At 50.6% G+C, this 14556-nt stretch overlaps 6 protein-coding genes across 6 annotated transcripts; 3 read left to right on the top strand and 3 right to left on the bottom strand.

Annotated features, from left to right (window-relative positions):
* Positions 1 to 446: 446 nt before the first annotated feature.
* Positions 447 to 4047, bottom strand: ABOM_002875 (cytochrome P450; the record flags this gene model as incomplete). The annotated part of the gene is made up of 11 exons (XM_022530005.1): positions 447 to 636; positions 698 to 941; positions 998 to 1178; positions 1238 to 1354; positions 1406 to 1511; positions 1564 to 1931; positions 2006 to 2122; positions 2175 to 2279; positions 2332 to 2469; positions 3321 to 3465; positions 3530 to 4047. 11 exons carry the CDS (start codon positions 4045 to 4047, stop codon positions 447 to 449), a joined length of 2229 nt encoding a protein of 742 aa, XP_022391844.1.
* A 371-nt stretch (positions 4048 to 4418) lies between these two features.
* On the top strand, positions 4419 to 5582 carry ABOM_002874 (uncharacterized protein; the record flags this gene model as incomplete). Its single annotated transcript, XM_022530004.1, has 2 exons — positions 4419 to 4765; positions 4829 to 5582. 2 exons carry the CDS (start codon positions 4419 to 4421, stop codon positions 5580 to 5582), a joined length of 1101 nt encoding a protein of 366 aa, XP_022391843.1.
* Positions 5583 to 6048: 466 nt separating this feature from the next.
* ABOM_002873 (cytochrome P450) lies at positions 6049 to 7890 on the top strand (the record flags this gene model as incomplete). Its single annotated transcript, XM_022530003.1, has 6 exons — positions 6049 to 6297; positions 6352 to 6477; positions 6539 to 6623; positions 6676 to 6744; positions 6795 to 7412; positions 7472 to 7890. 6 exons carry the CDS (start codon positions 6049 to 6051, stop codon positions 7888 to 7890), a joined length of 1566 nt encoding a protein of 521 aa, XP_022391842.1.
* Positions 7891 to 9397: 1507 nt separating this feature from the next.
* On the bottom strand, positions 9398 to 9727 carry ABOM_002872 (uncharacterized protein; the record flags this gene model as incomplete). Its single annotated transcript, XM_022530002.1, has 1 exon — positions 9398 to 9727. One exon carries the CDS (start codon positions 9725 to 9727, stop codon positions 9398 to 9400), a length of 330 nt encoding a protein of 109 aa, XP_022391841.1.
* Positions 9728 to 9895: 168 nt separating this feature from the next.
* ABOM_002871 (carboxylic acid transport protein) lies at positions 9896 to 11666 on the top strand (the record flags this gene model as incomplete). Its single annotated transcript, XM_022530001.1, has 5 exons — positions 9896 to 10452; positions 10506 to 10636; positions 10690 to 10868; positions 10933 to 11281; positions 11335 to 11666. The coding sequence occupies 5 exons, from the start codon at positions 9896 to 9898 to the stop codon at positions 11664 to 11666; spliced, it is 1548 nt and encodes a 515-aa protein (XP_022391840.1).
* Positions 11667 to 12381: 715 nt separating this feature from the next.
* ABOM_002870 (alpha/beta hydrolase family esterase) lies at positions 12382 to 13580 on the bottom strand (the record flags this gene model as incomplete). The annotated part of the gene is made up of 4 exons (XM_022530000.1): positions 12382 to 12834; positions 12906 to 13162; positions 13213 to 13425; positions 13487 to 13580. 4 exons carry the CDS (start codon positions 13578 to 13580, stop codon positions 12382 to 12384), a joined length of 1017 nt encoding a protein of 338 aa, XP_022391839.1.
* Between the last annotated feature and the right edge of the window lie 976 nt (positions 13581 to 14556).

Here is a 14556-nt window from a genome sequence, read left to right as displayed (position 1 = left end):
GGTGTCACCCGACTCTTTCAAGAGCAGTTGCGTTATTTACAGAGTAAAGCTATGGATGAAAAGAGTCTCCATGAAGCATTAGTGACTGGTTTATGCAGTAAATCATACGAATGGGGTGTATTCATAGCAACATGATGTACTTCAAAGAGGTTTGTGAAGGTTGCTCTCATACACAATTGAGACTAGGTACAGTCTAGTTAACTATTTACGGCTATTTCCTGCCAGTAAATATACCTTCCATGTTTGATTGTACCGCTATGCGTGTTCAGTATTAAGTGCTGCATTTCAGGTTCTTGTAGTGAAAATGTGGCAATTGAGGAACGAAGTCTCTGATGGGTATAACAGCATTATTATTGAATTCAGTTGGTAAATGATACCAGAAGCTCTCGCAGGTACGGGCATGCACTCTATCACATTCTACTCAAGCTCTGAACACCCAAGCGTAACTAGCTAGCGTTGGCCGCCGTAACCGATCGCCGTTTCAACTGCACCATTCCTTTCATGTCCGGGAACAAAATCTTCTTAAAGGTCCAATTGGGCGGGCGTTGGCCGTGATCTTTCGGTCTGATGTCGTAGTTCATAAGAATATGCGCTAGCAGGAGACGGATCTCATCTGCCGCCATGAATCGACCGGGGCTGATAGCAAGATTAAAATCAGCGTCGTTCCTCTGACCTCACAGGCACACTTTCAGCTCACCATGTATGTCTCCCATCTCCAAATTGGAGATAGTTGGTATTGGTAGCAATGAATTTGTAGTCAAGTGGTCGTCCTGTAACCCTACCCAACCGATAGAATCGATAGCCGTCAAATTGCCGAGCATCCGGATAATGCTTCTCGTCGAAGAGAACCGGTGCGTTTGGTGTGAACACGAACGTTCCTTGAGGAATGCGAAGACCATTGCCAAAGGTGAAGTCTTTGGTAGCGCGTCGTGCAAGAGAACCTAGAGGGAGACTTCAGACTCTGGTTGCTATGTACTACATGCGATGATTCACTGACCAGCATCCAGGGGATTAAAACGCTGACATTCCTTGACAAAGCTGTCCAGCTTCTCCATAGATTCAAGTCCTTCTTTAGTCCAGCTATGGTTACCCCTATTGAAGACTGTCTCCACTTCCTCGCGTAGTGGCTGTACGTATTCAGGCCGTATGGCCAGGTCCATCAGACAATGGACCAACACCTAAGCACTACGGTAAGCCGGTCGGCCTCGAAGAGTTTGGTTACCTAGGTAGACCTCACCTGTGTAGTAGTATGGATGGCACCAAACACGGCTGATGTTACCGACCGAGCAATGTCTTGGTCAGTGTACGTCCCAGGGTAGGTACGACTCCAGGACGAAAGCCAATCCGTGATATCCTAAGGGACCGTGTCAGCGCCTGTATCTTAACGCAGTAGAAAGGCTAGTACCTGTGGCTCGCTCCGGGGATTTTCTTTCCTCTTTTTCAACTCGTCCATCACAATACTGTCTAGGCGCGCTGATATCTTCGGGGCGCTGCACAAATGTGCAGCGAAGCTATAAACGCATTAGCTTATAACGGAGAAGTCGAGGGGTGCGCTTTTCTTACGGTTTGAAAATCTCTGGAAACATCGCAATAAAGAACCCACTGCTGGGCACCGCATTGCCGTACTCGGCGAATAGATCAATGAGTTCCTTATCCCGAGACAAAGGGTACCCTACGAGGGATTTGGCGGTTAGATGGGCCACGATCCTGGTCCCAGTAGCGAAACAGCAAAGGTCGTTCCAATCATCACCGCCAAACATGGTCTCCACCTCAAAGGCGTGCTCTAGTTCTTTGACAAACTCCTCAAAGTATGGGTCGCCTTTGGTTGCGGCGCGAGTGCGCTGCCAGGTCAGGGCCTTTGCCACTGCAGGAACAGGTACTTTGTGCACGCCTTCTGCCGCGCCCGGAACAGTATACTTCGCTTCGAACAACTGCATAGAACAACATCAGCATCGAGCTTTCCAGAACTTAGTTCCGTTAAGAGAAGACTTGCCTCAGCTGTAACTGCATTCGCCGAGAAGCGTTCGTCGGTAAAGTTCCGATACTCGCGCACCATTGCCTCATTGCAGATAAAGACTTCCCATCGAGCTGGAGTTGATACCTGGAAGGCAAAGTCACCGTGCTGTATGAAATGCGTCACAGTAGATTCCATATCCTATTGAAGGTCTACACACCTTCTGATAGCCCTCATCAACTAATGATCGCGCTCGCGCTGTCCACCGGAATGCCGCGATCCAAGATCCAACAACCCCATGCCCTCCAACTACCGGGACGTCGACCTTTCTACTTCAGCTGGTCTGCCATGGTCGAGTATCAGGCTAGGTCACATACCCATGATTTATAATATCTGTACCATCTGGTGGCGATCTGCTGAATAACGAGAGCGCCCAGCAAATACGCCCAAGCAGGAGCGGCCAACGGATAAGTTACCTGGTACTCTACCAGCTCCGTGCAATAAGCCAACGCACTCTGAGGGAGTTGAGACATTAGCGATAGCATGATCAGCCTCTTGAGCAATTCGATGATTTCAAGCAGGTCCCCTCAACTGCTACTCAATAAGCCTGACCACCCATGCGATCACTGTGGTAGCTTGAATTAGCCAAGGGCTCAGGACATGTAGGTGAACGGAGGCATTGACGTTCGAAATCACCAAGGAAATAATTCTGACAGCTTACCAGCGTCGGATTGAAGGGCAGTCTCAGTAACTAGGAGTACCCAGCAACAGACAAGACAGCTAAATGGTGCTGGGCCGTATTGACCTATGCATAATATCAACGCGGGGCTAAGGTGGATTGACCTCCAGGCGCGTGTTCAGATGGCTGCTCTACGACCAGTGAGAAGTAGTATAATACTAGAACGAAGCAGGGTCAATCCCTGATCCCATCGGAGTGATATGGCTACTGCGGGGTCTTATGCGAGTCAGTGCCGAGAGGCCATACCTTTTCTTTCATCTTTTTTCCTTTGTTTCTTTGTCTATGAACTGCTTCCATGGCTTTGCTACTGCTCATCGTTTGGTTATTCCAAGTCTCTCGGTGGGGGAAACGTCCATTCCGTAATCGAACGCCGTCTAGGGCTATATTTTGATTATTACCGAGTCTATCCCGCAGGTGGTACTACGAATCGGGTTCTAAACAGCCAAGAAAAAAGTCTCACATTAAGAGAATATTTATACTGAATACGAACAAAAGGCAAGCGAGTTACACCAGGGCTGAACAAGTGGCAGCCCAGAGACAAGCATCCATCAGCCACAGTCTAGACAGTCTTCCGATCGCACTTAAATCAATCCTCCGCTCATACCGTTGGACATAATACAAACAAACCCCATAAGAACCGTCGACAACGAGCCAGACGAAAAAGCACCACATTAACAATGGTCTTCCCAGCCATGAAAAGGCCTGTGGCCAGTATTTATAGCGCAGCCAGGCAGAGATCACCACGGAGAAAGAGCCCAAGAACCGGGAAAGCCTGGTAGGAAAGATCAGCAAGCAACAAGGCGTATTGTTACCGAAACAACCTGGGCAATACTCACCAGAGTGTGTACGAGGCTCCTCGGCTGTTTCCACGAGTGATCAACTGGCAGAGTCCGCCAATACTGAGAAGCAGCTGACAGAATGCAGCGCCCCAGTTATAGGCCAGGGCAGGACCAATCTCCGCTGCTAGAGCGAGGTGGCCTGTGAGAAATCCGATTATACCCAGCATAAAAATAAGTGGCAGGTTGTGCTGCACCAACGGCGCATGGGTCCATTCCTCCGGTCCAAATTTGATTGCGGTGTATATGACGCTCAAGTTGATGGCAAGACCACATAGAAAGACCCCTTGCTCAGCCAGAGTCGTAGATGGGTAGATAAGGCCATATACAATTTCCCACGCAATATTGCAACAGAGGGGCATGATAGCCATCCCATATGTACGAGCCTTAAGCGATCCGTAGACCATGCCGACATAGTTAATAACCCAGCCGATCCCCATTCCGATGACGAAAATGTCCGCAATCCATGCAACTTCACGATACGCCGCTGGGGCTTGCGGCGAGCCAAATCCTTCCATTGCGTAGACCCGGTCCCAGGTAAGGTAAGGTATGATGTGTGGTGTTTGCTTTGGACTTTCAGCCGTTTAGGACTGGAATAGAGAATTGAAGACACTACGATTGTCGGATTCAAGGGCACAGGAACCAGTTTAATACTTCTAAACCCATTGTAAATTCGCTGACACACGCACAAATACCCAATCGCCCTTTGTGTTCCAGCAATATATATTCCTCGCTGCAACGCGCGGCTAGAAAGCACCGGAAGGTAGCCCAGACCTGAAGCTCATGGGCGGCATACTGCTTATGGTCTTTCGAAAGCTCTGAAAAACCATAAGTCATTACTGCTACACGTTCAAACTACGCCTGCACTCTATCAACCCCATTTTATATCATGAACTCTGTCTTGAGTTACTCGTTCTGGCTAATGGCGATGACTTCGTTCTATATGATGTACATCTCATTATTTAATGATGGATTCTTCGATCTTCTCTCACAGCAGCTGGCCACTAGAATGCTTCCTGGGGAATCTCCTGTCGCTCTTCTATCGGGTTATACTGGACTAAACACTCTCGACTATATACTGGACAATACCGTCATCTTCTTTTGGCCGATTTCCCAGGGTCACCATGCTGGTTTGTCCTTGCTGGGATTGAGCTTTTCGGGAGGTATGATTGGCATCTGGATGATCGTTGCGGTCCATATCTGCCGGACATTCTCATTCATGCGTGGCATGGCAGTGTAAGTCTCACACCAACGTCATGGCCAAATGGAACATGAGGCTGAGAACCCAACTATTGGAAGGACTCTCATTGTTGGGATTGCACAGCAGGCAGTTGGTCCGGGTATCATTATACCATGTTACTTTGCTATAGCTTCTAAGGCTAGACCGGTCTATGAGAACCCCCATCCGACAGGAGCAGGTCTCACACCGACCGACGGTCTAGTTGCTTCCATGATCATGGGCTATATCCTGCCCTTGGCGACAATGTCCCTCACAGCACCTTCTATGATTGCCCCTCATGTCAAGCAGCAGGTCATCGCGGCATGGCAAGGATGGCCAGTATATTTTGTCGTCATAATGATCGTCCACCATTTTACCATGGGTTCTACACGCCCGAAGGAGTCATCAGCACGCCGCCAGGCACTTTCTGTGTATCGCTTCGGCTTTCTCTGTTCCTATCTCTGTCATATAACCTGGCTCTCGGCTTTCGTGGCGTCCGAACTCCCATCCTTTATCCAATCACCGAATCTTTGCTACCTGGGTCCGTACGGTGTCACGTTCCCGCTCTTCAGTCAGCCTGCAGAGGCACTTGGAGCTCTTGAAGCTGGATTGTTTACCTTCCTCCAATGGGACTACGGAATTGCTGCAGGGGCCGCGACGGTGTGGGCCACCGATCGTTACATCCAAGAGTGCCACCGGGCTGGATTAGAGATCAACAAGTCCCGACTGATCCGACGGTTGCTCGTATGGATGCTGATTGATGGGCCCTCGGCAACGGCTGTTAGACTCACCTGGGAATCGGAAGATATCTTGTATCTGCAGCATCATGATTGAGGTGTCGGGAGTCGGCTAACAAGACATTATATCCGGGGTGTCCCAGACGGACACGTTTCGAATTAATCCAATCAGCCAACAGGATCATAATATGAAACTTGCAGATAATTGATGCATTGCAAATCTGCCTGAATCATGGACGCTGAACGGTTAGAAATATAACTGCAGTAAAACCTGCTTTCGTTAGGCATCGTTTATCTTCCTTCGTTATGACCATGCAAGTCAGGCCTGCGCTCGGAAGTCAGCTTCGACATACCCGACGGCGCTACCCTTGCTATACATATATCAGTGCACGTAATCTGCGCCACCTGTGGCCTTGGGCCTGTGTTACCAAGGCACAGGACGGACGAGGGGTATTCACCGATACCAACTCAGCAATAAGAAGGATATGTTTCACAATTCAGAGTGAAACCAGGGACGTCCACTCTATGTTGACAAGATCGAGTTGAATTACTCGAAGATACCCATGGATACGGACAATCTCACTGCAACAGCGGCCAAGTATGGCTATTCGTTTGTTGCAGAGAATGGTTCCATTTTGTTTGCTATCACGCTCGTCATCCTGTTTACGTGGTTCATAATCCCCAACCCCGTGAAACGCAGCAATATGTCTGTACCCACTGTTACGCTCTTCAATCCGTATCTACCTGAATTCCTGAGTCGAGTATGGTTCAATTCAACAGCCCCTACTGTGATCTACAAGGGATATCGACAGGTGAGCAGACTATGGCTGGAAAGACTTGTGCTAGCTACCCACAGCGGATCATAGTATAAGGATCGAGCATTCCGCCTTCTCAAGCCCGATGGGGATATTATCGTACTGTCGAACAAGTACGTGGAAGAGCTACGCCAGCTACCTCTCACGACACTGAATGCTCTGGAAGCGGTGTTTGAGGTGAGGATTACAATACTTCATCACGTCCTAGGGTCTATAGCTGACGATCATGCTGCTGTAGGATCATGTAGGCAAATACACGACAATCTTGAATGACAGTCACCTGCATACCGAGGTTATACAGAAGCGTCTGACTCCTGCGATTAGTGTGTTCTTCATACCGCACCAGGTGGCATAGCTAATACAACTTTCCATCAGGTCGATTGGTACCGAGAATTATAGACGAACTAGAGCATGGCTTTGATGTTGAGATGCCAGACTGCGAAGGTGGGTTCAATTTCAACTATATTGCCTGTTTGAATGTTCACAAGCTATAGACAAATGGGTCCCAATCAGGCCGTATGAGCTCTTCCTCCGCCTAGTCGCTCGAGCTGGTGCCCGTGTGTTTGTAGGACCAGAAATCTGCCGTGGAGAGAAATGGCTGGCTGCTTCCATCGACTTTACGAAGAACATCTTCATGACAGTCACACTGCTGCGTCCCATACCAAGCTTCCTCCATCCGATCATCGGGCCCATGTTACCTAGTAGTCGCAGCCTAGACACACAGCTACGATATGTTCAAGACGAGCTTCTGGGTCCAGAGATCGCGAGACGACGGCAGAAGGAAGCGTCGGGAGATGCCGACTACGAGAAACCGGATGACTTCCTCCAGTGGATGATGGACCTGGCGCAGAATGATAAGGAGGGTGATCCAAAGAATATCGCTCACCGTCTGCTGGGTCTTACCAGCATGGCAGTCGTGCATACAAGTGCCATGTCCATCACTCATGGCTTGTATGATCTCATCGCGATGCCTCAGTGGCTCGAGCCCCTCCGCCAGGAGATTCAAGACGTCCTGCCCGACTGGAAGTCTACCACCTACAGTAATCTAGTTGCGCTCAGGCGTCTGGATAGCTTTCTCAAAGAGTCACAGCGCTTTAGTCCGCCAGGCGAGTGTATGCTATCTTCCTCCTCACCCCGTTTCCCATTTACGCACTAATTATGCATGGCTTAGTATCCTTCCATCGCGTAGTCAAAAAAGACCTGGTCCTCTCCGATGGCCTCCGGCTTCCGAAAGGCACCCATATCTGCATGCCATCTGGACCCATTGGCATGGATACTACGTACCTCTCCAATCCCGATACTTTCGACGCGTTCCGCTACGTCGACGGGGACAAAGCTCAGTCCCAGTTTGTCCACACCGGTGCCACCAGCATGCACTTCGGACTGGGTCGGTATGCATGTCCCGGTCGCTTCTTCGCCACGTTTGTTTTGAAGGCCATTCTCAGTCGGTTTCTTACGGAGTATGAGTTTCGATTTGGCTCTGATCAGGTCGGGAGGCCTAAGAATATGTTACTGGGCGATAAAATCGTCCCGAATACCTCCATTGACGTGTATTTGCGAAGGCGGGCTGGATCACGGAGGAAGGCCTAACATGGATAAAACACGGCCAGAGCTTGGTGGGTCTTGCGATGTGTTGGTTATTCTTAATCAGGTAGGAGTATAAATGCCATACTGAGGTGGTTCGAATTGAGTATGCCTCGGTCTTCTCCAGGCGTAGATGTAGTCTGCTTGGATTGCGGGCGTCTACTCTCCACACCTGGGCTCCCTTTGTAGGGTGGCCGTTTATGCTAGAACTATACCATGGTTCATAGTAAGAAAAGCTCTTTGTTTACTATTTGTCTATTGGATACTAATGATTTGTGAGGGAATAAATCCATGAAGTCGAGAAGATCGACCCTATGTATACCTTGGAATATATATTTTGTCAGCCCCACCCGGAAACCCTAACTTACCACCGACGACGCACACTTGCTTAAACCTAGTTTAATCCTACTAGAGCAACTCTCTTAGTATTGAGGCAATTTCCTAGCTTCCAAAAGCAGTCTTAAAACACCGCGCGTGTGTGAATTCTAATCCTATACTAGTCAAAGGAGTAGCCCAAACTAGAAATGATGAGCAACATCTCGAACGGGATGGCCGATGGTAGCCCACCCCACATGAAAAGATAAACAGCACCAATAAGAACCAGAGACAGGGTCACAGTTGCCTTATCAGAGTCTGGTTAGTCTGACAGGGAATATACGAAGGCGTCAAACCACCTGATTTACGACCAGGAGATGCTGAAAGGAAAAGCTCTCCGCCAGAACCAAGATGCACCTCCACCACAACTCCTCCCTAAAGGAGTGATTCCATAGTGGTATCGGATGATTTTTCTTTGTCCCAGGCCCCCGAATCCACCCGAGGAGTTAAGGTTGGTTCGCACGGTCAAGCCTTCCGCTGGCTCTTGACAACGTTTTCCAAGACTTGCTTCTGTTCCGAAGCCTCGAGTGCCAAGCGGCGCCACGAGGGGCTTCTCTCCGGATCTTCGGCGGGGAAAGTCTTGAGGCTCGCCCAGACACGCGAGGTGAAAGCCGACCCATTCCCCCGAAGCAGTTATCGGGGTGTTGACAGCCATTAACTAGTTGAAGTCTGAGATGCCGTGGTCGGAGGACTTCCGCGATGGAGACGCCGAGGCAGAACTTTGACACAGGATGCAAATGCCTGCACTTCAACGCAATGTGTCTCGAAGAATGCTCGGTTGAGATGTAAGGAGGTGGACACTCGCTGATCAGTCCACCCAAACAATTACTCAACCGATTCAGAGGCGAGAGGTACTAACGTGGCTGACCGTAGCCCATTTACAAACATCCGAATGAGGTCATGTAGGACATCCACCAGGAGAAAAAAAACACAAACCCCCACAAGCGCATGGGGAAATAAGTTTAAAATTGACTCAAAACTAATTCTCTTGGCTGATACAATTTTTCGCGTCCGAGGGGCCATTCTTTCGTGGGCGCGAGGCCCACGGGTCCTGTCCATGACCTTCTGACCCGCCCGCGCGAGTAATTCGCTGGCCTCCTTTGTGTGCCTCCGATGGTTCAATTGGTTCCGATTCTCGTCACACCAATTCACTCCGGCCCCCCGCGTCCAGGATGGGATTGGGATAGCTAGCGCCTCTGGGCATCAAGGGCGGGCCGATTTCACAGGAGATACCACCCTGAACGGCAACTCTGGCTAGTGTGGCTGCCACAGCTGGGCACGCTTGGACGACCACTTCAGCCTTAGCTGCTTGGCGCCATCTTGGCTCAATGAGATTGGAAGCTTTTCGCGGGGAATGTTGGCCTGCAACCTGGGGATTCGCGGGGATCGTTCTCAATGCATCAGGTGGGCTGGCCACATTACTTCCCAGTAGCGACGGCACCATGGGCCGCAGTGAAATCGCTGCCATCATGTATAAAGAGGTGCCGGGGGGGAGGGGGGGGAGGGTAATCATGATGTCGTTGCGCGACTTAAAATAGAGCATTATTTTCGTCCGCTTTCAAAACAGCCCATTGCTCTTTTCGTTTTCGTTTCCCTTTTCCTTCTCTTTTTCTTTCATCGAAGAGTACCTGGCAACATGAGTACCACGAACGAGCCAGCGGAACCCATCCCCGATGGAATTCTAGCCACAGCGAAGCAAGCATGGGGCGATCTGTTCAAGTGGAAGCAACGGGTCGTGGTGACCAATGAGTACGGGGAGACTCGCACCGAATGGCAAGAGCCCGATCCCATCAGGAACCCGATCAGCCTGTTTGCTCAGCTCAGTGCCCGGGACTGGGTGTTCTTCCTGGTTGGCCTGACAGCCTGGACGGCAGATGCGTTTGACTTCCATGCACTGTCCATCCAGCAAGTGAAGCTGGCCAAGTATTACCACCGCACAAAAACCGAAATTTCCACGGCAATTACCCTGACGCTTCTTCTGCGAAGCGTTGGTGCCGCTTTCTTCGGTCTGGCGGGTGACAAGTTCGGCCGTAAATGGCCCATGGTGTTAAACATGATTGTCTTGGGTGTGCTACAGATTGCGACCATCTACAGTCACACGTTCCAGCAATTCCTGGCTGTACGGAGTCTATTTGGCCTGTTCATGGGCGGTGTCTATGGTAACGCCATTGCCATGGCGCTGGAGCATTGCCCGTACGTGTCCCAGCCAAATTCGCAATTTGTCCCACCTGACTAACATCTCCTAGTGTCAATGCTCGTGGGCTTATGTCCGGCATTCTGCAACAGGGGTATTCCCTGGGTTATGTCCTCGCTGCCTGTGCTAACCTCGGAGTTGGTGGAGCCACCGAAAGCTGGAAGACAGTATTCTGGGCTGCTGGTCAGTACCCTACCCAATCCAACTAATGTACATCCAGGCTTACAACTGCTCAGCTGGCATCTCGATCGGGGTGGGCATCATCCGCATCTTCTTCCCGGAGTCGAAGCAGTTCCTCGAGGCCAAGAAGGCCGGCAAGAAGTCCATGAGCGCCGGGGCCTTCTGGAAAGAAACCAGAGAGATGCTGGCGCAGGAGTGGAAGATGTGCGTGTATGCCATCATTCTCATGACCTGGGTAAGTCCTCGTCCACCCCCACCAGCAACAGCCATCAAGACTAACACCCGACCACCCGCGCTAGTTCAACTACTACTCCCACACCTCGCAAGACTCCTACACCACATTCATGTTGACACAGAAGGGAATGGAAAATGCCGGTGCCTCCCGCGCATCCATCCTCATGAAGACCGGCGCCTGCGTCGGGGGTACGATCATCGGATACCTGTCCCAGTTCTTCGGCCGCCGACGCGCCATTATCGTTTCAGCTTTGATCTCGGGCTTTTTGATCCCGGCCTGGATCCTGCCAGAGGGTGAACGCGCGTTGAGCGCCACGGGATTCTTCATGCAATTTTTCGTCCAGGGCGCCTGGGGTGTCATCCCAATTCATTTGAATGAGCTCTCCCCACCGGCCTTCCGGTCCTCGTTCCCTGGTACATACCCCACCGTCTCCCATCTACTGCATACATTCTCTAACATGACCCAGGAATCACCTACCAAGTGGGCAACATGATCTCGTCCCCCTCCGCCCAGATCGTCAACGCCGTCGCCGAAAAGACCTTTATCATTGGCTCCACCGGTAAACCGGCCCCCGCGTATGGACCAACCATGGGTGTCGCCACGGCCATTATCGCGACTGGAATCATGGTCACGACCGCGTTTGGGCCGGAGAAGCGTGGACGCAGATTTGAGACTGCGGTCGCGGGTGTGGAGGAGTCTGCATCGCAGAAGGTCCTCGATGTGGAGAAGGCTGAGGTGGTGGAACAAAAGCCTACTACGGAGAAGGTCGAGCAGGTAGAGAAGGTGGAGAAGATGTAAACTTGATCTGTTACATCACGACGCACACTGCAATGAGCGATACCCTATCTATGACTAGAGGATGAATGCAACACTATGGCTTAGATGAATAGTTTACCTTTACTTTTCCTGTTCTACGACAACATTTGCTCTACGGACTCACTAGACGGCATCGCCTTGCAAAGTATGGGTTGAACTACGTACCCACGGCTACCAAGCATAGAACAACTACCGATCAACGCCTAGAATAAAAGATAGTACATTAGCCGGTATCTCTCGGGCCTCGAGACTATTGCAGAGGCGACGGGTTACCGTACTGGGAAGTCCTCCGAGCTCCATTTTTGATCGACAAGAAATGCTGCGGGGAAATCCGGAGTACTCCCTATGCCAAGTGTATGGGCGTGGGATGTATTTCCTGACATTGAACACGTTGCATTAGGGCGTGGAGCTGTCCTGGGCGTGATTGTGGATATGATGTCCGTCTCTTAGTGTTGATAACGAATGAAGCAGTCGAGTCAGCCCCGATAGAATGCTGATCAATGAATTGCCCCAAATTCGTTCTTCGTATATGTGCAATGAATTCCATGCTATATACAGCTCCCTCCTCATATGAAGAGAGAGAAAAAAAAAGTCCTTGCAAACCAATCTCAATGAAGGAAAAACACCATCCCAACCCTCAAATCACATCCCACACAAAAGCACCCCCATAGGACACCCGATAATGAAAACAAACCCATCACGTAAACCCAAACCACTTCATATCCTCATCCCCATGAATCTGTATATTATGTCCCACGCCCCCGGCCAAAATGCCCTGAAGATTCGGTCCCCAAGTAGTCGTCACCCAGTTCGCCTCCGGCGTATCCGAGGCTGTCGATTCGGGAGCATCGTAGTTATACCCGAAGACGCCGGACCATTGCTTACACGTCTCCTCATAGTTCTGGGGGTACAGCGTGGCATCGACACTACCGTGGTAGATCTGCATTTTGGGTCGCGCGCCACTATACCCGGGGTACATTGCTTCGGCAATACTCGCCCAGTGCTCCGGGGTGGTGATGGACTGGCCCTGCGCGCAGGTGGAGTTCCAGGCGTCGGGCTGGTCGGCGGTGGAGAGGAAGCAGCCGGCTGGGACGCCGGCGTAGGCGATGCCTGCGGCGAAGAGGTCGGGGTATGTTGCTGCCATGACGTTCTAGTATGGTCAGTTTCGTATTCGTGTATTCTTCATGGGGAGGGGAGAGGCTGCTTGTGGGACAAACGTACCGTCATCATGGCACCTGAGCTAGTGCCCGTTACGAACACCTTACTGGCATCTGCGTTATACTGCTTCGTCGTCCAGGTTACCATGTTGGCGATGGAGTTGCTGTTTCCGCCCCCGTTGTGCGTCAGCGTCGCTTGCGAGCTGACGTCCCAGCATGTCCCCTCGTAGGGGCTTTCCGGGTAGATGACGATGAAGCCGTGGGTTTCGGCTTGTTGGGCGTAGGGAGAGCCTTGGTAGTATGCTTGGGCGGTTCCTGTGCCTTGGGTGCTGTCAGTGTGGTATGTAGGGTATGGGTGGGCGAGTACGCACAGTAGTGGATGGCGACTATAATTGCGGGATTAGAAGCGAGGTTGTTGGGTACGTAAATGTACATGCCAACGTTGGACGGGTTGTCACCGAAGTCGGTGACTTTCTCGAGAGATCCTGCTCGGGGAACTAGGGATTTCGCATTGTGTATAGCCCTGGCACTGCACGTGAGGGCATACAGGAGATAGGTGAGGAGATATGACACGATCATGTTCACTGGAGCAGTGAGCGAATTTTGAGCTCGGTGATCGGGATATGTTATTGAAGCTGCTCTTACTAGTATATTCCTCTCGCAAGTCTTGATGGCGAGAGGCAGTCTTTAAATACCCCATGCTAGTGCTCATGACACCCTCACTATCACGGCGAAGCATCACACGGCCTTTTTTCCTTGTAAATCCACCTTCCATTCACAGTCAGGTCATTTGCTCCCGGACGAACGGAATTGTCCCCTCCAATCTTGACGCCCAAGTCCATCCCCGCATTGACAGGGGGTGTAGATAAATTACTACGGTTGCAGAATCCCCTGTTGCAATGCCAATTCGGCAGACGGCATTGCGGAAGGAAAATGCCGTTCGGCTCATCCTCCGTGACGAAGATATACTTGCTTTCGGCTCATTGGTCGATCGTGTTTCAGGTACATCTTCCTCAGAGCGGGGGATTCCCTGTGGTCTTTTTTGTTGTATAGCCGGTGATTTAGGCTGAAGAACCTGGTTAAGCCTGATTCATAGCTTGTGTGGTATCCTGTCTGAGTGTAGTGGTTATTGTGATCGCCTGTGGGTTCCGTGCAACGTACTAGCCAGTTTGCGCGCGGGCTTTACAACTTTACCAGTGATATCAGATAGCTTGGCTCGAGGCAAATATTTCTCCATAAATGCAAGGGCGCTACGCTAACTCCGCTAATTAAGCTTTTGTCTCGAATATAGCAGTCTGGTTCACCCAACCATGAAGAAATGCACGAGTCCCCATATCCTGACTCCGGACACATTTTGGGCAACGCACCCAGCACATCATTTTGCTTGGTACATGCCTCAACGCCGAGTCTGAAATTCGAGAAGCAGTTGGATAGAACAAGTGAATCGTACAATTAGGCAAGCTACTGGACAGCATAAAGCAATAAATAGGGGGAAAAGGATTAGAAACTATAATAGACCTGCACGAGACTGTCCCATACGGGCGAATAGTGAACGGGCTGAGGATGAAGACAAGGACAGAAGTATACGTATTACTATATGAGCTCGAATGCGTCGGAAGGATCACGCCTTGACAACGAATAAGAACGCAAGATGTAGGTGAGACAAAATCAGGAACGTTGATTAGAAGTAACAAGAGAATGTATAGGATGTGATA

This window comes from Aspergillus bombycis (assembly GCF_001792695.1).
Source record: "Aspergillus bombycis strain NRRL26010 chromosome Unknown contig00018, whole genome shotgun sequence".
NCBI classification, from domain to species: Eukaryota; Fungi; Ascomycota; class Eurotiomycetes; order Eurotiales; family Aspergillaceae; genus Aspergillus; species Aspergillus bombycis.
The sequence above is the reverse complement of the archived record's forward strand: the minus strand, read 5'-3'. Positions and strand labels throughout refer to the sequence as shown.